This window comes from Brachyhypopomus gauderio, chromosome 8, assembly GCF_052324685.1.
Source record: "Brachyhypopomus gauderio isolate BG-103 chromosome 8, BGAUD_0.2, whole genome shotgun sequence".
Classification (NCBI taxonomy): Eukaryota; Metazoa; Chordata; class Actinopteri; order Gymnotiformes; family Hypopomidae; genus Brachyhypopomus; species Brachyhypopomus gauderio.
In genome coordinates this window covers 11,188,920-11,214,119 of record NC_135218.1, presented here as the reverse complement: position 1 = coordinate 11,214,119, position 25,200 = coordinate 11,188,920, and the positions used below count along the sequence as shown (strand labels likewise).

Here is a 25,200-nt window from a genome sequence, read left to right as displayed (position 1 = left end):
GGCTCCTGGGTCCAGACTAAGCCAGTGTTGTGCTACAAATCCCACCTCTGAACACTGAAATTGGCGTCTGCATGGTTTTTGGGTTTTTTTTTTATTAATTTTTTTAGTAATTAAAAACCACTTTTTTCTAACATCTTGTTAGACGTGTGGCGACAGCATGAGGATACGCTCGGGCAACCAGAATTCCAGTAGCTTGGAGGCTGGTCTGGGCGCTAGGGAACGTCGCGAGATTCCAGTCTCCAGGATTTCACTCCCACATTCCATAAAAGTATCTGATGGTGCTGAGCACTGCGCTCCCTCCCCAGGTCCCGGCGGTCTTTATTAAAGATCCGGGGCTGCTCCGTGGGGGACGCTGTTCATGAACAAAGCCCAGACAGGAGAGCAGCAGCCCACACACCCAGAGCTGCATCCTGGGTGCATATGCTGTTGTGCACACTTCATGCCAAAGGGAGATTGAGTGAATTCAAGCTGGTGTATAATATCTCCTTATCCTGCTCTTTTAAACACCAGGTGGCAGTATGACTGGCACTGTCCCCAAATATTGCCGTTTGCGGAGCCCTGCGATTGGTTGCTTGCCTGCTACCATCTTGCTCGTTCCATTGCGATTGGCTTCTGCGTGAGGGACATGGCGTTAGAGTGATGAGATGTCAACACAGCAGACAGACGTGCAACATTAAGAGTACACACTCACATTGTTACTAATTACAACTATAGTCTGTAATAATAATGCTTGGGATCAGTTCATGTGCATGAATAAATCAGTTCATTTGCATGAATAAACCTCTTCATTTGCATGATGCATTTTCAGGTCGTTGGCATCATAGTACGCATAATACTACTCATTTACACAGTACGACTATAGTACATGTTGTATTAAAATTGGGCTTTTGGAAATTCCCAGTGCCGGACCTCTGAAGTGGACAGTATCTTATAATTAGGTTATTCAAATAAGCCCCAGTACTCTCTTCCCAGACATCTCCTTGAACCTAATGGATGGATTTATGGCTGAGTAGAGAGCTAACTAACTCCTCTTCATTAAATGACCGTGTAATGATTCACAGACGTGTTCCTTAGCCTGCAGCATGTTTTAAACTTTTGCCATGTTCTGCTAAATGAGGTTAGTTTATGATGCTTTTTTTTAACACTGAAACTAATTAGACTACATATCCCACTGTGCTCGTACGTCTACACCGTTGCATTATCTGTGTCACTTTGCAGCAGGTGTAGCACTCTGACTCACCTTGTCCATTTCATCGGATCTAATTATATACGTGCTGCCGTCCAGACATGATTGATGCGGCCCACAACGCACGCTTACCTTTCATTAACATCACTACTACTGAGAGAAATGTACAGCAGTCATGTAAAAAATAGAAAAGAAAAAAACTTAACTTAACGGATAAGCTGCATTTTTCAGGCATTTCCTTTTAAGTAAACAAACGTCAAAACTAATTATCCTCCAAAGCTTTTCTTTTCTCTCTAATGAAATGGAACTGAAATGCCTATTGCAGCCTGTTACCACAGAGAAAATAGAATCTGCTTTCTGCTTATAATGTCTTGCTGTGTGGCTGTGGCCTCCTCTCTCATCACCCTCTCTGGCCCACCGCAGTGCTGTGACCTCGGCTATCACGCCAGCCTGGCCCGCACTCTGAGGACCTATCTGTCAGCGGAGTACAACCTGGAGACATCTCGCCACGAAGGCCTGGACCTCATTGAGAACGCCGTGGACAACCTGGACTCCCGCAGTGACAAGCACAAGATCATGGACATGTACAACCAGGTGTTCTGTCCGCCCATGCGCTTCGAGTATCTGCCTCACATGGGAGACGAGGTGAGACTTCTGTGCAGCGTGTGCCTGTTATTGCGAGGGATCGCTGCTCCGTGTGAACCAGTATTGACACCTTGTTACCTTTATGTGTAAAGCTGAGGCCTTAAAGTGCAGGAGCTGTCGACCTGAGGTTATGTAGTCATGAATTAGGAAGAGATTAGCATGGGCCCCGTTTTCCAAAACATCGTAAGATGGTTAAACATTTCAAGGGTTTTCTCCACCATTGAATTGACTATTATATTATTATGGTATTGCAATGCCTTCAAGTGTGTGTGTGTGTGTGTGTGTGTGTGTGTGTGTGTGTGTGTGTGTGTGTGTCTGTGTGTGTGTGTGTGTTCCAGGTGTGCCAGGTGAGTGCGCAGCAGCCGGTTCAGACAGAGCTGCTGATGCGCTACCATCAGCTGCAGTCCCGCCTAGCCACGCTGAAGATCGAGAACGAGGAGGTGAGGATCACCAGAACCAGAAAAAATACCCTCCACAGAGCCCACGTGCTAACACGCTTCACGATCCAGAGGAACGCTAATACATCCAAGAGCCCCTAGGCCACGCTATTAAACATCAGAGCCCACAGCAGTGCCGACACACCTCAGAGCCACTTAGAGCTAATGCACCTTAGAGCCAATTGCCATGCTAGCAGCTCAAAGCTCAGATCCATGCCAACCTTCACCGTTTACTGAGACCATCTGAGGTTGTATTATTTGTAATTAATTCCACACCAAAGCAGGAAATGATACACCGTTGCTTTGTACTGTTGGTTCGCTTATCTTTCGCGATGACATATTTGATGCGTTAACATCCTGATTGAACAGCTTTTATGATGGATTTGTTATTTTGCATTATTAATTTGGTTAATGCCAACCACACGAGAGCAAGCTCTACTCTAAGCTAAGATGGGCTATGTGTATGTTGGGTGGTATTTTTACCAGGTAAAATCTTGTTAAGTAGGCAAAATGGTGCAAGGAATTCCTCTACTGTAAGAAGCTGTAAAATACTTTTTATTTAATACCACTTTATTTTTTTAATACCACTTTGTCACATGATGCAACCGCAGACATAATTTCCTGTGTTTGTTCCCTGTGGTGCCTTTAGTTCATATTGTGTTCATACTTCAAATGTACTGCACCAGAGTCCATATGGAAGTGGATTCAGACAGACCTGCTCAAGGGTTCTCAGTAATCACAGTCTGAAACGTTCTCACTTGATGAACTGTACAAACAGCAGTCACATCAGGATTTGTTTTGATCAACGCAATGCTAACAGTTCTGAATGCAGCCTTAAACTGCATTTAAATAGACCAGGGATGGCTCGTTTGGATACAGTTTAATTTTGAATTTTGGAAGAGGAGTGTTTATGATTCTGCACGTCATGTGTCCCAAATCAAGCTGAGAATGCGTGACTCAGCAGTGCACCTCAAGGTTGAACGCAACATTATAGCACAGGTATTTCAGAAACTGGCCAATTCCACTGTCAGAGTTGCCTGGAATTAAAGGGCAAGAAAAATGCAGCTGTCAAACTAAAGAGAATTATGACACATTTTAATAAACTTTTTTTTTTAGGCTGTACTTTTGTAATCTACTATAAAGGTTTTATTCTCATCACTCAGTACAACTACGAAGCAGTGAATTGCAGTATTCCACATACTCCAGCTTCTGGGATGCTGTGGTCAGTCGTACAGTGTCCCTGGAGCTGAGAGGGTTAAAGGTCTCGCTCAATGGTCCAACAATGGCTGCAGGGTAGAGACAGGATTTAAACCCACAACCTTCTGATTGGTAGATCAACGTCCTTGTTACACGCCCACCTGGTAGTGTTTGGTCTAGGCAGCAGAGTGGGTGTGGCAACAAAGACGCACACAGACACAAAAACAGCATTCACCAGGTGTAATAATCACCAAAAGGCAACATGGACGCTAAAGACGCTATGTATGAAGAAGCAGTAAGTGAGCCCTGTGTGGGTGTTACTCTGGAGAGAACCAGGACGGTGTCCATGCAAAGAAAGTAACAAAAAGTGCATCTTTCCTAGTCTGTATTTAAAGCAATCCTAATCTAACCCTAGCATATATAGAATTGGGAATGATCTGATTAGACCCTCTTCGGGGTCTAAGCTAATGCTTCCGGAAGCTTCAGGTATGTCTACAAACACCCACATTGACATGTAAAGTAGGTTGTATACTGTGCTTGTAATACCGGACTTTCACTACTGTGAGCCATGCTGTTATGTCCTCTACAGCCTTTGGGCCTGGAGTCTGCATTCTAAAGAGGGCCCTTAGGCAGGAGTCTATGTTCTATCAAGGGCCCTTAGGCAGGAGTCAGCGTTCTACAGAGGGCCCTTAGGCAGGAGTCTGCGCTCTACAGAGGGCCCTTAGGCAGGAGTCTGCGTTCTGTCTCTGCCTCTGTCTCATTCTGTACCTTCTAAAAAAGGTCAGAAAAAGCACTGAGGCCACGCTTGTTTAATTTTCTGTATTCAGTCCACCTTCTCTGGGAAGCAACGGTTCTTATTTTTAGCTTTCAATTCTGCTAATGGTGTTTTTCGTTGAGGTAAAACATGCAGGTCTCTATTGCCTCTGCAGAGGTGGTACTTTGCTCGTGGGGAGCAGAAGGTGGTTTGCCCAGATTTTCTGCTAAGCGTACACAGGTGCAAATGGACTCTATTATAGCCCCCTCCTGTGTGTATTGATGGCTCCATTCAGCCCTTATCACTCTGTGTCTCATAACCAGCCTGTAATGGACAATTTGTTCCATGGTAGAAATATGGCACATTAATCTGAGGCCCCCACAATAGGGTCCTGAGGCAGTTTTACATATCATCCCAGTGGCAGGCAGACCGAACTCATTTTCTGCTGTTCATGTGATCGATGCTCAACTCTGGGGTCATTTACAAATCTGTCCCACGATCCCTTGCTCAGAATCCAGGTACCGTCAGTCGTCTGAATGTGCACTCTAAGGTCACGCGAGGCTCCATTTATTATGCAAACAGATTTGGAGCCAAGCTCGCATGCTTGACCCTGAATGTGTCTGCTCCCTATCGAGGTGAATTGTTTTGCTTTCATGAAGTGGCAAAATTAATTTCTCGTGTAAACATGCAGAGGATCAAATTAGACGACTCGGATAAGCAGCACCTTAATGACTTGGGTTGTCCAAAGATTATAAAGAAGCAATGCCAACTTCTTGTAAGAGCTTTAAATAATATGATATTGAAAAGTGATTTCACCAAAGCCTTTTCATAGGACAAACACACCTTGATTCCTTAAACAGGTTGCAGTCTGGTCCGTTGGTGGGCGAACCGAGCTCCTTTGGTGATTGGACAGTTCTTGTGCTCTCTTCTGGCCAGGTTCGCAAGACTCTAGATGCCACCATGCAGACCCTGCAGGACATGCTCACGGTGGAGGACTTTGACGTGTCCGACGCCTTCCAGCACAGCAGGTCCACCGAGTCCATCAAGTCTGTAGCCTCTGAGGGCTACATGAGCAAGTTGAACATCGCCAAGCGGAGGGCCAACCAGCAGGAGACGGAGGTCTTCTACTTCACCGTGAGTGTGTCTGCTGTGGCCCTTGAAGCCCCATCGATTGGCCGTGTTCATATTTGGCCATCTCTGATTGGGCAGCATAGGTGTTGCTAATGCTTTCATGCAAATTAGTGGTCATTTTGTGCATTTTGGAATAAGCTGATGCTGAAAACACAGTTAAAAACATCTGAACTTTAGTGTAGCCTTTGTTTTTTTGTCCTTGGCTTATTTCTTATTTGATCTGTGAGGTGCCAGTTTTGTTATCTAATCCTAAAACGCAGTGTTGAGAAGACAGACTGAAATGAAAGTCCACCCAGCATGAGCTATCACACGTGGAATCATAAAACACTCAGCATATTGCCTCACGTTTGTCTTACCGGTCCAGCGGAAATTAAAATCTCCGAGCAGATTGAATTAGTCGGCGTGACAAACGTAACCAGATCTGCTCTTTATCCTCCATAACTGACGACTCTCTCGCGTGCCGGTCGGGTCCTGTAACAATTATCGTCTTGCTGATGCCTTCATTTGCGTTCGCAGAAATTCAAAGAGTACCTGAACGGCAGCAACCTTGTCATCAAACTGCAGGCTAAGCACGACCTGCTGAAGCAGACGCTCGGCGAAGGTGAGTGCTTGCGCAACGAGCCCTCTCCACACGCCCAACGCTAAATGTCAGGCATCGCACGAGGCTCTCTCGTTATGGCAGCGCTCGCTGTGGCGATACGGCCTTTGAAGCGGCCACTTTACCTGCGAATGTGAGGAAGTCTCACATTGTGAAACGGCGGGAAAGGTCCAGTGTTTGGGCGTGGCGGATTCTTACCCATGATCCTTTTAGTGCGAGCAATGAGGCAGCGCTTAGTGCCTGTTGTGAGAACAGGCCATTAGGAGAGCTGGCGCCTGCGTCGTCTCCGGAATGTTCCGCCGTGCCTCACTCCCAGCCTGCTTGTCCTCTACAGTTCAGGTGGGGAGGCCCCTGTAGGTGTAGAGGCTCTCTTCTGTCAGCCCCGTGTAGAGACACAGCTCTCATGCTGCTGTCCACAGCTCCTGAGGGACCTCATCACCTCCGACACGGGCAGTTGGCGCGCAATCATTCATCAGTGTTGTTTTGGGCAGCTGCTGGTGCACTGGGTCTTAATCTAATGAAGGTGCTTGGTGGGACGTCCCAGCTGAGGCCAGAGGCGCGCGAGCGTTCCCCTACAAACCCTCCCCTAATCCCCAACCCACCCCCACTCCCTCCCAGGTCCTGCACTGGGCTGAACCGCAGACCACACAGGGCAGGTCATCTGTTTGTCAGACTGTGGGTGTTTTGGTACTTTAATATCTGACATATAGCGGTTGCCGTTACCCTTATGCTTTTAATTATCGACCTAATTGCCCTATGGATTACATGAACTGATCTGTTGGGCTTAGTTTGCTCTATTAATGTTACCAGAGTTGCTATGGTGTTGGCCACCTAATGGAAATGTATGTGCATATGAATGAGTGATGTGAAACAGTAATAAATTAGCTTGGATGTGCTCCAGGCTCCTGAAGAGCTGAGCGGTCTTTACAGTCCGCCCCCATCTCAACCGCTCACTCCAGAATGTCTGCTCGGGGGACGTGTTTGTCCTCGTCCAGCGTCAGAACAAATGAGCATCTTGGGGCGGCGGGGGGGGGGTGTTGAGCTGTTCTGCTGGAGAGGGAACTGTGTATGTGCAGGTTGTGTGTGTATGCACTATTTCCACACACACCCACCAGTGCACACCTGGTTCCGCACACACCCATGTCTGCACACACCTCTGTGTCTCTGTGCACACTGTCTGCGTGCGCTGTCGGTGGTGTTCCTGCAGCGTTTCGTCTGCGCAGACAGGGAAGGTGTGCTTGGTTCTGTATGAGGGCTTCACGGCCTTCACAGTAGCTTACCTTCAATATCCTGCCACTACTATGAAGTTTTTTTTTTTTTGTTTGTTTGTTTTTTTGGGATTGATTCTGAAAAGTCGGTTTTGATAGATGATGATATAGTGACATAAATACAGCAACTTAGTCTAGATCACACAGGCTGGTCTTTGATACAGGGTTCAGTACTTAAACAGCTTGCTTGGCCCACAATTGATTTATAGATGTCATTTCCGAAGACTATCCCCTGCATAATGATGAATAGTTACCTAGCAGCAGGGACACGCCTCCACTGCTCATTAGCATAATTCTGATTATGGAACATCAGGCTGAGCTGTGAGTCTCTGTGTCCATGCAGCATAACTCCCTTCAGTCTCTTTCATATCGGCAGGTTTGGACATAGAACTTATTGATTTGTCACTTGCATCACTCAGTTAAATGACTACACACACACACACACACACACACACACACACACTCACAGCATCACATGCATCACTCGGTTAAATCACTACACACACACACAGCTTCACATTCATCAGTTAAATGACCACATGTCCACACACCCCCACAAACGGAGCCATCTCATGCATCACTCAGTTAAATGACCATAATGCACACTCACTAAACACACCCCCCCTTTGTCTCTCCCCTCTGAGCTATCTTGCGCCCCACAGGGATGTGCTAGGGTTCCTACAGCGACCGCTGCCCTCCTTTGTCTGAGGGATGGGGTTACTACACCACCCCCACTCCCCACCCCAACTCTCACACAGTAGCCTGGTTCACTCACATCAGAGCCACTTCACCCACCTCCACACCCATAGCATGACATCAGACTCTTAAAGACATTTCAGATTAATCCTCTCTCTCTCTCTCTCTCTCTCTCGCAGGAGAAAGGGCTGAGTGTGGAACCACGAGGTAAGATTCTTCACATCTTCTCACCAAGATAAAGCTTTGTGTGAGAAGCAGAGCTAAACAAGCAGGTGTAGTCACAAAATCTGCAGCGACGCCGCTCACTTCCTCTCTTGGAAAATGACGCTGCATTTCAGTGTAAAAGGAGCGAGGCTGATGTGCACCGTTGTGTTCATTCTTCACCGAGCGTCCATTATGGGGGCTTTCTGACCAATGGTTGGGGGGAGTTTGTTGAGATGTTCACTCTGGGATTTAAGCTTGATCCTCAGAACACGGTGTACACGCTCCTCACCTTAAGACACAGGCAAATATATTGAGAGATTGTAACTGCTAATTAATAATAAATGATTCATGTCATAATCACAAGGCTATGACGGGCTGTGACGTGTATTCAGATCTTGTCGGTAGGCGCAAAGGGGCTGTGTCTTTTCAGCAGGAAGTCCAGGCTTCTCTTCTCTTTGGAGAAAGTGGAGTGGTGAAGCCTCTGCCACCGTGCGCCATCTTTAACCGTTCCCATAGAAACAGTCCTCGTCGGTCCGTTTGCGTGCGGCGTGAGCCGTGACACGGCCCTGAAACACCCGGCGGTGAAGGCGGGTGACGGAGGGCCTATTTGTCATTTTGCCCCCTGCGAAGGTGCGGTGCAGAGAGCAAAGAGAACACGTCCCCAGGCTGTCCCTGGCATGTCCTGAACGGGACACCCGTGTCTCTCGGTGAGGCCGGTGAGCGGCCACCACCATCTGCTCACGCGCCCGTGCAAAGCGGCTCGGCGTGTCCATGTCTTCCCGGTCCGCCCAGTGTGACCAGTCTGACCAGCGTCTGTTTGTCAGCTAGCACTTTGATCCCGTTACCCTTTACATCTATAGCAACGAAAGTTACGATTCCTGGTGTTCTGGTTGCATGGGTCCTGTTTCAAACCCTTTAGCTCCTGTAGTGTTGGCAGCAGCATTATACATGTGGCTGTAATTGAAATCTAACTTCACAAGCCCTCCTGCCTTGGGAGATTCCCCTGAGCTTTACAGGTGAAGTGCAGTGGAACATGATATTTGACTCTTATTGAATTCTTGTTGATCTGTAACAACTTTAGGGCGCAATTAAGCTGTCATAGCACAGTATGTGCATGTATAAGGGCTTGTGCAAGACCCGTTTACCTGAGGTAACAGAACCTTTCTTGCGGTTCTTATGGGTTAATTAGGGGTTAGATCAGTTAGATCATAATTGCCCTCTATTAAGGTGAAACGCCACTTCTCTGTCCTTGAAGCTTTTCTGAATGAATTCCGAACCCTTTTCCTTAGTTATTATAACCTGCACTGGAACATTTGACATGAGCAAGAAATGAATCAATTAGATGCCTCAATTTTACACTGGGCTTGGATTTCTGCAAGGGTCTGCACGGTGTAGCATGTCACCAAATTTGGTGTTATATATATGTGTGTGTGTGTGTGTGTGTTTGTTCCTCCTTGTTGCCCATCCCCAGACCCCCCACCCTCCCCCCGAAACCACAGAAATTGCGGAAGCCCAGGCCACGCTCCGTCTATAATCATAAGCTGTTTAATGGAAATATGGAGACTTTCATTAAGGTACCGTGCTGAGACGGCGCCCTCTACCTCCCTGGAGGGCTTTCTGTGGCACTCAGACTCGTTCTCTCTCTCCTATCCCCACTCCCTCGCTCCCTCCGCCCCGGGCGCCTCCGTCACTGCTACCTCGCTCCTCCTGCCTCACGACGCCTGCCTCCACTGGCGGTGACGATGCGCGCCGTAAGCGTGGCTGCTCTCGGGCCGCGGCTGCCGGCTTCCGGAGCGGCTCACGCCGCTGCTTCCCGCACAGGAGTGAGCGCGGGCCGTAGATAGCGCTCGCCACGCCGCCCCCTGCTGCATCTCCAGCCCCTCCGTGCCGGCCTCTCCGAGGCTCGGGAACGACAGGGTCGTCTCTGTGGCGATGCTGTCGGTCCTTCTTCTCTAACTGTGATTTCTCCTGCTTCTCTCACCCCTCTGCTCTCCGCTGGCCTCTGCTTTCTGTCCTAGGGGAAGACGGAATGCCCGTATACGCAACCAGGTACCGTAGCCCACGGGCCACCCTAGGACATGCATGTGTGTTTGCTAGTACTGCCGATTTGGTCTCTGATGACCCTGAGGAAGGACCGTACAGCTGTAGTGCTGATTTAACAGAGTCCTCCCTGTTTGTAATTCAATTGGAAATTAACTTATATTTGTTAATTTTGCGTGTTTATAAAGGCTTTATAAAGTGCCTAATGCATTCTTCTTTACTAAAAGCATGCTAATGCATTCTTTTAACTTCCCCCTTATTCAAAATATTTTCACATTTTTCACCTGTTGGAGTAAAATTGTGATGGACTGACAGCACAATCACATACACATTGCTTCGGTTAATCGACTAACACAAAAAAACGTTGCCACGAACAAACGATATTACAGCGTCTGCATTGTCTTTGGTTTGTGTCTTCAGGATTCAGGTCAGCCCATTCCTCTTGTGGTGGAGAGCTGTGTCCGCTACATCAATCTATATGGTAAGCAGTTCAGACTTCACTTTGGCCTGTTCACATTTGCTTAAAAGCTCTTAACAGCTAGGAGAGAGTTCTCATAAAACCCCTCTTTGTGTTACTGGTGAAGTGCTTTGTGCGCACTAAATGGCAGGGTGGTAGATCTGTAGATTTTAGTACAAATGCTAATTTGAATATAGACTAATCTGCCCAGGCACATCTGCTAAAGGGTTTGTGGCTATCGGAAGGTTTACAGAGTGACGGCTCTCCCAGTGTGCCATCTGTTAGGGAGAGGTGAGCTGAAGTCGCTGAGATACGAGGACTACAGGCTCAGGCCCTTCTCCTCCAGAACAAATTTGTGGTGCAAAAGCGTGTAGTCTTCATAAACGTAGAGGATTCGACCTCTAGCAGTCAGGTCAAGGGATCCCAGTTTATTGTACTGGAGTCTGTGGTGGTACCTCGACTTGCACGTCACTCTCCTGTAATGCTAGCGTCCCAATGCCACTAAAGCAAGACCTGCCTTCGCCCTCCTCCATCAGGCTGAATAATGGATCACAGAGAGATGGATCTGAAGGCTTCAGAATGTCTTAAATCTCTGCTAATTCCAGCGTGCAGGCCAACAGCAACACGGCTGTACTAAAAGTGCTGCTCTACGTTTGTCCAGGAGCTGTGTGTGCACGCACGACGCTACAGGGCCGAGCTGGCCTGGGCTCGACAGTATCTCCATTTCATTTCAGATTTTCCTTTCATGAAAGTAGCTAATGCTTCACTTCTAAGATTCTCTGAGATGATGTTGGGATAGGCGCTCTTCATTTAATTTCCTCTATCAGATTACCTTCTCCACCCTTCACTCTGTTGTTTGTCTACCTTTCATATGTTATTACGTCTAAACTGGCCTTGGGGCGTCTCTCTCTTTACCCTCCACATCTAATGAAATCTCAGGAACCGATCTGTGGCTTTAATGGAAACCGTACGAAACCGAGGGGCCTCTGCCTCATGTAGCAAAAAAGTCCCTTTTACGACCAAATTGTATTTCCTACCCTGTGTTATGCATTTTCACATCGCTTTCGTGTCATCGGAGGTTGTGTCGCTCCGATAATGTCGGCGCTCCGGTGCTGTTCTGGTTTCATGTTGCCATTTCGGTTTCAGGCTTGCAGCAGCAGGGCATATTTCGAGTTCCTGGATCTCAGGTGGAAGTCAACGATATTAAAAACTCATTTGAGAGAGGTTGGTGTCCAAGGGAAGAGCTTTTATTGTTTTTCAATTGCTTTTTTTCCCTCTTAACTCTGTCAATTTGTTTTTGCCAGTACATGTCAGAAAAGATTAACTTTACAGAGAAAAGGGGGAAATGACATTTGAAAACTGAATTTGGCATGGTCTTATCTTTCTGTAAAATGAACTCAGACTGAATTGCTAATTGGTGTTTGCAGGGATGGATCAACCTTCCCCTTCATTTTAAACATGCAGTTATTAATTCAGTATTGTGTTGCCAGTTCACATGAGTGCATCATAAATTGTGTAAATGTCACTCTAGTGGGCCTTTGACATTACGGGTGTCCCCTCTTTTAGGTGAAGACCCACTCGTGGACGATCAAAGCGATCATGACATAAACTCTGTGGCCGGGGTTCTGAAGCTCTACTTCCGAGGCCTGGAGAACCCGCTGTTCCCAAAGGAACGCTTCCTGGACTTCATCTCCACCATCAGTGAGTTCCACCGCATGCTCGGCCTGCTGGGAGAGCCCTGGAGGCACTAGGGTGCCAGAGCCATCGCTTGGCTGGGTTTGTGTGACGGAGGGAGGGAAGCCGTTTAAACCCTTTGTGAAGGACTTGGTGAGTTGGTTCAGTGTGAAAGATGTGCAGGATTGTTTACTCGCGTCTTGTTTGTTTTAGAGCTCGAGTCGCCGGCTGAGAGAGTCCATCACATTCAGCAGATTATCGTCACTCTTCCTCGTACCGTCATCATCGTCATGAGATATCTCTTTGCCTTTCTTAACCAGTGAGTCTCAGGGCTTTTAACCTTTTGGCATGGCTGTATAATTTCGGTGAGACTGGGAGAGATTTCTTTATATCTCATTGTTTGTGTAAGGGGGCTTCGCTGCATAGTACATCATCATGTACGTGAATAACTGCAGGCAAAGAGACCGACATTCATTACGTTCAGATGTTATTGAACAGCTCCTACTGTTCATGTCCAATGTGCTGTGGCGTCTGAGTCGTGCGTTAGTGCTTCTTTATGCCAGCAGAGAGCCATCGCTCTCGGCTCTACTATACCTGTCCTGTTTTATTGTGCTGTTATTAATGCTCCCTCTGTACGCTCTCCCCTGCAGAACAGAGAATGTGATCTTACATCCTGTGCTTTTACCTAAACAGCTTTGCTCTTATTTACACACTCTGTCTGTCTGCCTCTCTGTCTGTGTCTATTTATTTATTTATTTATTGCGAGCAAGCTAACTTATCTAGCTAATTATGTTGTTAGCTAACTGTGTATGTCTGCTGGTGGTTCTGGTTATATGAGAAATGTTTATGTAGTTGTAACACGAGTAGCAACTTTCCTATTGTTGCATAATTTTCAGCTAGCTAGATAAGTTTGGTAAGATAAGATTGGTGCATTAACGTTTCAAATGCAAGCTTTCATTTCATTAAAACATTTTCTTTTAATTAGCAAAACATTGCTTGTTTCACTGTGAACAAGTTTCAGAATGCAAAGATGCAACAAATGACTATTTAAAATGAACCGTCAGCCAATATTCTTAACTACCACGTTTTTTTTTTCTACTTTTTTTTTGTAGTCATCTGAACTAAGCTCCTAACGTGACATGAGTGTAAATGCAATGCAAAATAACTCTCATGCGACCACCCCAGAACAGTAGAGGGCGATAATGAGAAATGTATATATAATCTATGCTCTCACAAGTAGATCCCACAGGACATGAGATTGGCACCCAGACACATTTTAATTGCCCGTTTCTCTCTGTCTTTGTCTCTCTCTCTCTCTCTCTGTCTCTGTCACTGTCTCTCTCTCTCTCTCTCTCTCTCTCTCTCTCTCTGCTGCCTTTATTCTCTTTGCCTCTCCAGCTATCTGTATGGCCACAGTGATGTATGGACATGGTGTCATTTCGGTGTGGTTTGCTGTGCAGTTGTATTGGGGGTGGAGGGGGTTGCAATTTGCTGTGCTGACCCTGAATGGCAGAAAAGCTGATGAGTGCAGATGGGGCGTGTTGCCTGGCCGCTGTGTTCTTTGAATTATGTCCTGAATATAACAGTGGCACCACGGCCTCAAGTGCTGATTGAGATTCAGGTGTGCATCACCATACCATGTCGAGGAGTTAAACCTGTGCGATTTAAATACTTGTAAGAGCCAATATGTAGTAGAGATCAGCAAATATGCAAGCGTAGGTTTGTCAACACGTGCATCGGAATGCAAAGAAATACTTTATTAGACAAAATAGAGAGATTAATGTTGAACATAAGCCAGTCGAGTGTAGTGCTGCAATAAATGAAATGTCGCTTTCCACAACAGTGTGCTGTATTTAGTCCAACAGATGTGTGGAAGTGTGGACCGTGTTAACACGGAGGCCTTGATCCTTACCCGTCTCTCCCTCTCTTGTCCTCACTCGTACCAGCTTGTCCCAGTACAGTGATGAGAACATGATGGACCCCTACAATCTGGCCATCTGTTTCGGCCCCACCCTCATGCCCATCCCCGACGGCCAGGACCCCGTGGCCTGCCAGGCGCACGTCAACGAGGTCATCAAGACCATCATCATCCACAGCGAGGTGATCTTCCCCAGTCAGCGTGAGCTGGACGGCCCCGTCTACGAGAAGTGTATGACTGGAGGAGAGGAGTACTGGTAAGCGGCCGCTCTGAAGCTCTGGGTCGATCGTTGAATAAGTGTCTGTGTGCATAGAGACATTTGCTACAGTGGGTATCAGCGGTGCTGTTGGTATTTGTACTGCTTTGGAAATGTTCTTGTTGTGTTGACAGATGTGTGTGTGTGTGTGTGTGTGTGTGTGTGTGTGTGTGTGTGTGTGTGTGTGTGTGTGTGTGTGTGTGTGTGTGTGTGTGTGTGTGTGTGTGTGTGTATATAAAGTGACAGCCCCCACAGTGAACCTGGCACCATTGATGAGGCAGACAATGGGACCGAGCCCCACACCAGCGATGACGGTACTGCCAGACCTACAGGCTCTTGTGTTTCTCGTGTGTTTCTCCTGTTTGCTCAGTCATCTCTTCCATTTGACCTGCTGTCTTGGCCTTGCTGGGCTGTCTCTGTCGCCACCTTCATCAGCTCTGCCTCACGATTTATGCACTGTGACTTCAGTGTCGAGAAATATTTTCATCTCCCATTTGAAAAGATGTAGATTAAAAAAAAAAGTATTGTGTAGACAACATTTCTGCCTCTTTGTAATTGTCATGTAAATTTCTAAGTATATGACAAGGGTTTTTTTTAGGTGGGGTTGGGTGTGCGGTGTGTGTGTGTGTGTGTGTGTCAGTACGTAAGCACGTGTGTTTACATGAAACTTTCCTCTCCATTGAAAGCAGATGGGTGAGGGAATATTCGACTCTTTATTTGGCTTGATGTGTTCAGTATGCAGTTCATTAAATGATCCATTTGCTTTTGCAATGATATATCAGCAATGCCTGTGTAATTTATGTAGACGACTTCTCCACATGTGTGCACAGCACAGACTGGAGCTGCTTCAGTTTGCTTTTAAGCTGTGAGAAATGGGTTTCACAGGAACTGGGTTAAATGAATTCAGTTGGTGTTTTCCCATAGTCAATGCATTGATTGACAGGCTCCTCAACCACACAGATTGCTGTTCAATCAGAAGAGAGCAAGCGAGGCATCTCATTGGCTGGCAAGCAGTGAGGTGATAACAAGGCAGATCTTAAATACAATTTGACTGCCAAGGGTTACAAAAGGCTTTAGACAAGTTGTGCTTGCTGAATTTCTCTCACTTTCTCAACCTTCCTCCTTCTCTCTCCCTCCCTCTCTCTCTCCCTCGCTCTCTCCCTCCCTCTCCATCTCTCGCTGTTCTTTTTGCCTTTTGCTCTGGGCTGATTCACTCTGTCCGGTTCTGGTTCCTTCGCCCCATATCCTGCATCTCCCGCCCTCCTGCTGTCCACAGGACTTCTCAGTCAGTCTTCCATCTCCTAGCCTCCCTGTTCCCTCACTCACCCTGTCACGCAGCAGCCTAACCCCCCGCCTCAGCTGCCTGTGGGCAGTGCATTACACTTGCATACACTGAAAAGTCTTTTAGACCCTATCGGCCTACAGTCAGCCTGGGCGGGGGGGAGCGCCCCAAACGGCCCATTCTGAGTAGCGCTGCCGCTAACCGCTGTGCAGCACGGTGTCCATCGCACTCTCCACTGGCTTCAGCATGTGCTGAGATTCTGCAGGCAGAACTGGTAACGAGTTTTAAAACCTCCCGCTGTGACTGTGGTCATCACGCGTCCAGCAGAGACGGCACAGCGGTGGCCTGTTTCCGCATCGCCTCTCCTAAGAGGCCGCACGGCCTGTGGAAAAATTGTGGCCAGCGTATTACCTTCTGCTCAAGAGCACACAGCATAAAGGAGTGGAGTTGTCTGCACCTCCATCTCCATCTGTCTCCTGCTTTCTCTGTCCCTCCGTCCTCTGTCTGTAGGTAATTTCACCCCTGGCTGAAGCCCTTAATGGAGCCGATTGGCTTTGCCGGTTGAATTGGAGATTCCCTACTGGGGGAACGTTTATTCCGGGCATCTGTTTAACCCCTCCTGACCCGGCTGTCTGCCGGCCAGAGCTGAAGCCTGTCTTGTCTCTGCTCAGACTAATGACATGCAGCCCGTGTGAAGTGGCACATTTGCTGGGGACTGGAGACAACCTGCTTTGCATTTTGAACAGCCTGACCGTGTATTTTTTTTAAAAGGTGTTTCTGTGAGGGTCATTTTAAGGCAGGAAATGAAAGTGCATCCCCTCATTTAATGTTTAATGTTGAGAGAGAGAGAGAGACTTTGGGGCTTTTGGGGTATTGTAGTGTAACTTATGGCTGTGTGTCTGTGTGTGTGTGTGTGTTCGTGCATTACGTTTATTTTCTGAGTCGCTCTCAAAACCATGCATATTAATACATGCCATTTCTTTCCTGTTTATGTGTTTCTCTCACTCTCTTGATCTTTTCTCTGTCTGTCTCTCTCTCTCCTCTTTCTTCTTCCATCCCTTCTTTCAGAGGTGGAGCAGATCGAGGCCATTGCCAAGTTTGACTACGTGGGGCGTACCCCCCGAGAGCTTTCCTTCAAGAAGGGCGCGTCTCTCCTGCTGTACCACCGAGCCTCTGAGGACTGGTGGGAAGGCAGACACAACGGGGTGGACGGCCTCATCCCTCACCAGTACATCGTAGTGCAGGACCTGTGAGTGCACACTCATCCACACGCCAGTGTTAGTGCATCTCCCTTCACCACCACAGGACAGCTTCACGCTGAATCCTTCAGGAGCGTTCAAGCCCTGAGCCGAGTGCCATACACTCCAGTGCAGTTTTGTTCTATGAAACCATGTCCCACACAGGAAGATATGAATGGACCGAGCCATCTGGGTCCTCGCCTCTCTGTCTTAAGAGCGTCCAATCGCACCCGCCATTCTGCCATTAACATTTTCAAATCCAGTCTAGAACATAATGGCGCTGAGTGGCGTTTAAGGGGCCTGCTCCATGTAGATTGTGATCGGAGGTGATCCCTCTGCTCCGGCAGCTTTTTATCTGCTTGTCATTGTGACAAATGAGACCCAATCGAGCACAAGTTCTGGGCCTGATGGGGAAGAATGGCCTCCTCCGCTGCAGAAGGCGCTTCCACCGCAAAGCTTCCAGGGGAATTTTGTGCTGCATGCTCTCTGCCCATGAGCTGATAGCAATGCAGGCTTTGCTAAGAGAAAGACAAAGTGGTCCTCTTAAAATCCTTCTGCTGCAAGTGCAAGTTTAAAGTGTCGGTTTAGTTTATAAAGTGAACTCCGGTCTAGAGAACCTATCACACACCGCTGGAGATGAACTGGCGAGCGTGATTAATAATCACTCCCTTCGGCTCCATTAATGGCTGGCCCCCCTCCCCCAGGGACGACGCCTTCTCCGACAGCCTGAGTCAGAAGGCGGACAGCGAGGCCAGCAGCGGACCCCTGCTGGATGACAAGGCCTCGTCCAAAAACGACCTTCATTCCCCGTGCGAGCAGTCGGCGGAGTACAACTTCAGCGGCGTGATGGGCAGGTGAGCTGCGAGACGGGGAGGGGCCGTGACTTTTCATTTGGGAGGAGTCTAGGGATTGTGCCCTCCCACAGGGAGGAGCCTTGATGCTGCTAACGGAGCGAGGCGTTTCTTTCTTCTCTTAACTAACTCCTATAAATAGTTAGTGTGGTTCTCCTTCTCATCATTGCTACTGCTAGGGATTTAACTTGGAAGAAAAGCATCTTCAAAGCTGAATGATATTTTCCAGCTGTGTAATAATGTAAAAGGCCTTTAAACCGCCTGATGAGCTCCGAGGTGGTGGGAGGGGTAGCTGTTCTTCTGAGCGCTGAAGAACTAGCCCAGTGCCCAGGGACAGGGGACTCCTGGACCCTTCTGGAAGTCTTTTTAATTGCAGTGCAGAGCTGTGTGCAGCCTCAGGTGGGTCAACGTCTCCTGTGTTCAGTGCTGGTAACGGGTGTGTTGTTGAAGTCTGTGCCTGCCAGACACAGTCAACTCAGCTAAATATTCTCCATCTATGTCTCGGCTTGACTTTTAGCATTAAGGCTCATCTAGTATCAACAATGTAAAGACAAATGCAGTTAGAGGAATCTCAATCGTAATGGTACTTATGTATAGAGAACACACAGGTAGACGTGTTGTAACAGATTGGTGTGGATTATAGTAACATTAGTTCTTTCTGTCAACACCGATATAAATCTAACAGTTACTAAAAGTCTACAGTGTACAAGTGAGAGTGCTGAATTTGACCTTTGTGACAAATATGTCAGCGGTATCTGTGCGGCGTCCCTGTGGTCGGGGGGAGTAAAAGCTAACCGCGACCTCACTGTCTCCAGGGTGAGGCTGCGTTCGGACGGTGCCGCCATCCCCCGTCGGCGGAGCGGGACGGAGAGCCACAGCCCCCCGCGTGGCGCCGACACGCCCCCCCGGGCCTCCGCCTGCCCCAGCAGCCCGCACAAAGCGGCGGTGAGCAGGGCGCGCGTGGACAGTCCCGAGAAGAGACGCCTGGGCACCTTCGGCAGCGCCGGCAGCATCAACTACCCCGAGAGGAAGGCCTACCCCGAGGGCCACCCGCTGAGGGCCGGCACGGCCACCACGCGCCACGGCAGCTTGGGGGACCACAAGAGCCTGGAGGCCGAGGCCCTCGCTGAGGTGAAGAAGACCCCGTGTCTCTGACTCATCCAGCTGTACAGCGCAGCAGTTTTTAACGACCGTTCCGCCCTCTCCAGCTCCCCAAAGGCGCAAGTTGGCGAAAAAATCGAATGCGTTCGGGAGTTTAAATTCTGTAACATGTTTAAACATAGGCAACGCAGTGTTAATGTGTAAAGTGTCGTCTGAAAGGCGCCGGCCTGGGGGTGACGGTCTCGATGCTCTGGCCTGTGTGTCGGTGGTGGAGCTCAGGAGGCCTGAACACCTCAGCTGCCCTGAAGCAGGACTAGGCATGAACCGCGACTGATTTCATCTAATTTATTCAACATTGGTTTAATAAAGAAGACAGCGGCATAGGGCAGTTAATGATGTTTTACACCGACACGCTCTGTGTTTGGGTTTAGCTAATGGGAAACAAATGGCAGACATAAGGGCATAGTTATGAAATGGAATAGATGTTATTTTTCTCAGTATTTAATTTTGCCCTGAGTGTCGAGTTTACTATCTGATTGTCCTGTCAGGCAGGCAAGACGAGATGATTCAATTCTGTCTCTGATCCTTAATTACTCTTGCTAGCTCTAGATTAATATGCAGTTCGAGTCGGCGGGTTTGTGGTAGGGGGTTTCTAGTCATGTAGTATCTTCCTCAGAGTCAAATCAAATATTTGCATACTTGTCAGAGGCCAAGAGACTCAGACAAGACATTAAGAGAGTGAATAGATGTTTCTGAAGCCCTTGACTATCAGGAGTGATTTTGTGTGTCACAGTTTAGTATGAGGAGGCGTGTGCGTGTGTGCGTATGTGTGTGTGTATGCGCACACACACACACGCAGGCCTAGTTTTACACCCCTCATCATTGCAGCCTTAATGTGGTGTGTGGACTCGTAAGACGGAGGCAGAGCTCATTGTTTTGAATAAGGGCGGACAGGCAGTAAGTTTTACTACATGAGAGGCCGGGCTGAGGTGCTGTGTGAATGTCACAGATAACATACAGCACTGACGTACAGACTCTGATAGAAATACAGAGCAAAGACAGGAGCTGTGTGAGGTGAGTTTGAATACCTCGTAACTTTGCCCAGTAGAGTGTAGGGAACATTCTAGAAAGTATTACGTTGTTGCTAATAATAAGACGGGCACTAGGAACACTGCATTAACTGTGTTGTCAATAGTTTATTGTTATATTAAATGTCTTTTTATACAAAGCATTGGAGTGTAATGCGTTTGGCCGCACGTCTCCTGTGCAGGACATAGAGAAGACCATGACGACGGCTCTCCACGAGCTTCGCGAGCTGGAGCGTCAGAACACGGCCAAGCAGGCGCCGGACGTGGTGCTGGACACCCTGGAGCCCCTGAAGAACCCGGTGGGCTCGGAGCCGGCCAGCCCGCTGCACACCATCATGATCCGCGACCCGGACGCGGCGCTGCGACGGGGCGGCGGCTCCTCCTCCGAGATGATGACCACGTTCAAGCCGGCGCTCTCCGCCCGCCTGGCCGGGGCCCAGCTCCGCCCCCCGCCCGTCAGGCCGGCGAGGCCGCCGCCCACGCAGCACCGGTCCAGCAGCTCCGGCTCGTCCGGGGTGGGCAGCCCCGCCGTCACGCCCACCGAGAAGAGCTTCCCCAGCGGCTCGGCCGCGGCCGGCGAGAAGCAAGGCGGCAGCGCGTAAGCCCATCCAGGGTGGGTCAGAGGTCGGAGGTCAGAAGCAGACACGGCTCCCGGTACTGCTGAGCCGTGGAGGTGTGATTTCGTGTCAAGCGTCTGAAGACCGAAATGAGGGAAGATGTGTGTTTTTTTTTTTTTTTTGTTTTTTTTTTTATTCAGAATGAGCCTCTGAACACTCAAGAAGTGAGACTGTGTTGCTACGGCAACGACGAACATGAAATTTAGCAGTATAGTGCTCTGTGAAGCACGATCAAATATGAGGTGAGGGAAAAAAAAGTTTGAAAAGAATCAGTGTGCGTGCTGGTATAGTACATATTTACATATGTGTGTGTGTATGGGTGTGCGTCATATGTTTGTGTGTGTGTGTGTGTATGTATGTATGTATGTATGTGTATATATATACACACACACTCACACACGTGTGTGCGCACACACATATATATACATATATATGCGTGTAGTATGCATATAGTATATATTAACACCTCAGAGCTTCTTTATTCTTTATTACTTTTGTTATTTTTGTCATCCTCTGGCCAATCTTTTGCTTTTGGCACGATCTTACTGCAAGATGAGTAAGACTAAGTTTGACATTTTGTTTCTCTGCACTGGTTGACCAGAAGACTTGTTCTTAAGTTAGAGAAGTTCTGTCAGAGAAGTTCTAAAAGAGCCCCCTCCCCAGACCCCGCCACTCAAAGACTGCCCACAGGGCCACCTATGAGCTGTTGTAAATAGAGATATACTATACTTGAACTTGTAATGCCTTTTGATTTGTAGTATAAGGGATGCTCAGTTAAGTAACAACATAGCCAAGTTGTAAACATATATGAGATGCAGACATTGAAACATAAGTATACATTACCAACTAATTGTAAGAAACCTGTGGTAAAGATGTAGGTTAATTTGTATATAATTTTTAATTAGTTTCTTTATCTTTTTTAATGTTAAAATGTACATGTGTGGACAGAACAGGCAAGAATGGCATTTATCAAAACTCAAGATCACAAACCAGCAGGCAGTTGTTCATTAACATGGGTCCTCTGTTCACTGAGCCATTTATGCTACTGCAGACTACACCCTTCATTTCATCTTCATCAGAAATTCTTTTTTATAACTCATAAATATGAAATACATCCGTACCCACCCAGTTATTCCTCTCACTGCAGATGGATCATAACCATGTTTAAGTATCTCATTTGTCACATGTAAACTAAACATTTATGAGCTCATAGTTGACATTTGTCTTGAATAATGGTGTAGAAAAGGAAGTTCTACAAAAGTACGTGTAGTTTCACACATATCCTTAAGTCTTAATATTAAATGATTCCACCAAAGTTAAATATAGCTATACTGTGTAGTAAAGATATTTTCCGTGCTGTTGTAGGTGGTATTCTAGCCCAGTGAATTGTTCATAGAAGGAAAACTGGTATTAGTCTTGTATCAGACTGTTGCTTTATTTGCAAAGTACTTGAACTGACATGCAACTAAACGCACAAGCGAAATGTGTCATATCCATGGCTAGCCCTGAACGGTCAGTCAGCACTTTCACAATTCTGATCTCCGAATTCTGCTTCTAGAAATCTCCAGTCTCATATGGCCACAGTGTCGTGCTACAGAGCACAGCATTGTTCCTAGGTGCATGTGGACGTGCAAACATGTCAGTCACATCATCATTCAGGTGCCCTAATTAATGGTATTATTGAGGAATATTAATATTCATTGCTGCCTGCAAAAATGAAAGGGCTCTAACATGCTTTATAACCTCCATATGCAGTTAGTAAACATTAGCTAATTAATTCAGCTCCGTAATTTAACTGTATGTCCTACATGTATGCGTTCGGGGGGCATTGAGAAACCATTGCTAATTTCAGATTGACAACTTGACACGTGACAGTAATCCAGCTCCTACTGGGAGGCTCTGTGCTGCCCCCAATCTGTCATATCACTTCCAGTTCGCCCTTAGCTGGTTTCCAGTTAGCCCCCTCCTCCCCACCACACTTGCAATGGGAAAAGCCGCTCAGGCGTGAAGATTGCCCGGCTGACCCAGATCTCCTCTCGTCTTTGATCTCCCCCCCCCCCCCCCTCCCTACCGACTCCAAACACGCGTGCAGAACTGCCTCCTTGGGTCGCCGCCTCTTGCCTGTTCGGCTCATATCTACACTATGTAAATGGTTTGTATAGTTGCAAAAAAAAATGTAAGTCCGCTGAAGAATAACGTATTGGTTAGTGCACACTTCAGGTGAGCGTGAGGGTCGCTGAGAGAGTCGAGCTCTTGTCTTTATGCATCACTGGCACAGAAATCCGCCTTAGGTCTTTGGTTCAAGTGCGCGTGCCCGTCCCTCTCCAGCGCGTGCCATGCATATCTTCATCGTGCACCGCGTAGCAACTGTTGACTGAGAAGGGCGTGCTGCTCCTCCTACTGCGCGCGCTTTGTCATTCGGTGGGCTCGCGCCCGCCTGCCTCGACCGCGGGATTAGCGACGTCACAAACTATAAGCCTGTAAATGCCGATATGCCGCTTGTCCAGACAGAACTGTTCGGAGCAGCACGGTCGTGTTTGCTTTGTTCTAGGCCTTTTATTGAGGAAAGTAGCACTGACGATCATATCTTACACATACTGTTGCTCTTTCAGATTATGATTTTGATGAGGTCTCTTAAGTGTGTGCAGTTCCATCCTGACCTGTGATCGTTCCCTTTGTCTTGAAAGCCCCGATGCTTTGGCTTCTGTGCCCTGCAACTGTTAATACACTGCCCCCTGGTGGTGAGAACAGGCACGGCCCTGCTCTCCCCTGCCCCCTGCTGGTAAATGCTGGTATTCGTATGTTCTGTTAGAGTTCTACAAAGGGCATTGAAAGTCTGCTGCTGAATAATGTAGTCTGTATCTGTATATTAAGATTATTAAAATCAGCATTAACCTCCTTTTAGTGGCTTTGGCGTAGGGCCAATTTGGCAGAGTGCAACATCTCAAAGCTAACAATTCTCATGTACACACTCCCCGTTACACTGACATACTGACAACATTACTGACTTGGGATGCTGAGGGATTTTTATGTTCAAGGTCTTTCGAATTTTTACAAACTTACATTCCAGTTTGCTTATAGTTTGTAAGACTGACTTTGTCAATGTCTCCAAACATGAGCACAAGCAGGACTTTCTTAGATTATAATGAAGAACCGGTGGACATCTGGTGTTGATGTATCATGACAACCTCGTCTTTCTTTTTTTAGTCATCTGGGATGTTTTGAACAACTGTGCGGTACATTATTTGCAGACTTTGATCAACAGTTTGGAATGACCAGTGTTGTGACTGATCAACTAACAATCAGAGGCTCTGGAGTCGGGGATCTTTTGCCCGTAGTACATTCACCCGTCTCAGTAACGACCCCTGCAGGTGATGCGGCACAGCCGTGAGTGTGTGGGGGAACTGGGCCCTTTGGTGCTGGAGTTTGGTGACGGAGGCGGGCTTGGGAAGGGCGCCCTCTGGATCTTGCCACAGAGTCATTTCTTCACTTCCTTCTCGTCCCTGTTAATGTAGCTCAGACTGTGCTTGTCTCTCCAGCTCTACAGGCCTAGTCAGATCTTCTACGGTACTTGCACGGTTACTGAGGCACTAAGGTGCCCCCCCTGTCCTTTACAGCCTGTATGAACTGAATATTCTGGAATTTTTTGTTTTGTTTTGTTTGGGGGAAGTATGCTGTTAATTATTATGGGTGTGTATTGAATGTATGCTAAACTGTACGTATGCTAAGGTAACATAGACTTTCTCCTTCTCTAGACTCAACATTCATAAAAGCAAACTTGCCGTCCGTCTGTATTAGTGGGTTGTGAATATTGACATGCTGTTTTTTGCCCTCCTCTTAACACGGTGTTATCGTGGTGCTGTTTGTTCAAGAGTGTTTGAATGGTTGGATCCTCCCTGTGATGTAGGTTAATTGTACACCATGCCACTGTTTGGATGTGAAGAATTCTCAAATCCAAAATAAAAACAAATGACCTTTTTGACCTTATTGGACATGGGTACTGTGCACTCCTTCCTTCACTCTTGCTTTGTTCTTAACTGTTAATAACTTGTATGACAGACAGCGTAACCCAGTATATGTAATGGTTTTCGTACCATCTGAAGAAATACCTGAATTAACAGTGTCTAGAAGTTGCGTGTGCAGTTACTGAAAATCCCTTTTAAGTTATTCTGCAAGTGATGTAGTAATTTTTTTCTTGCACAATATATGCAAAAAGATTCTTCATTGGAATCCCACTTGTCTGACTTGTCTGATGCTTACTCTCTGGACGTGTGATTCTCCAGGTGCATCAGAGCATGAACCTGCAGTACTGCCATCTTCCACTTGATGGCGGTAGTGTGACAGCCTGACAAGGTGATATTGTTAAGAGGTTGGTTCAATGCACAGAGATAATGAAGTAGAAGAAAGTGTTTTTGGTCTGGGGTATTTTGACACCAGAGGTGGTACAAACAGTACCAGTCAGTGAGCAATCATTCTCCCCTCATTAGCCTCCCAGTAAGGCCAGTGCTTTGGAGAAAGCCCTTAGATTTTCTCAGAGTGCCACGATTTTCTGTGATTTGCAC

General features: G+C 47.4%; 1 protein-coding gene across 1 annotated transcript in view; it reads left to right on the top strand.

Moving 5' to 3' along the window:
- The window catches only part of srgap3 (SLIT-ROBO Rho GTPase activating protein 3), a 71,708-nt gene extending 47,083 nt beyond the window's left edge, over positions 1–24,625 (top strand). Inside the window, 16 exon segments of the mRNA XM_077014384.1 lie at positions 1,610–1,831; positions 2,170–2,271; positions 5,156–5,353; positions 5,867–5,951; positions 8,092–8,119; positions 10,135–10,165; positions 10,577–10,637; positions 11,760–11,837; positions 12,180–12,314; positions 12,501–12,606; positions 14,234–14,461; positions 14,702–14,775; positions 16,812–16,992; positions 17,686–17,835; positions 18,648–18,963; positions 20,204–24,625. Of these exon segments, the coding sequence (XP_076870499.1) occupies positions 1,610–1,831; positions 2,170–2,271; positions 5,156–5,353; positions 5,867–5,951; positions 8,092–8,119; positions 10,135–10,165; positions 10,577–10,637; positions 11,760–11,837; positions 12,180–12,314; positions 12,501–12,606; positions 14,234–14,461; positions 14,702–14,775; positions 16,812–16,992; positions 17,686–17,835; positions 18,648–18,963; positions 20,204–20,623 (2,415 nt within the window). The 3' untranslated portion in view covers positions 20,624–24,625.
- Positions 24,626–25,200: the final 575 nt, after the last annotated feature.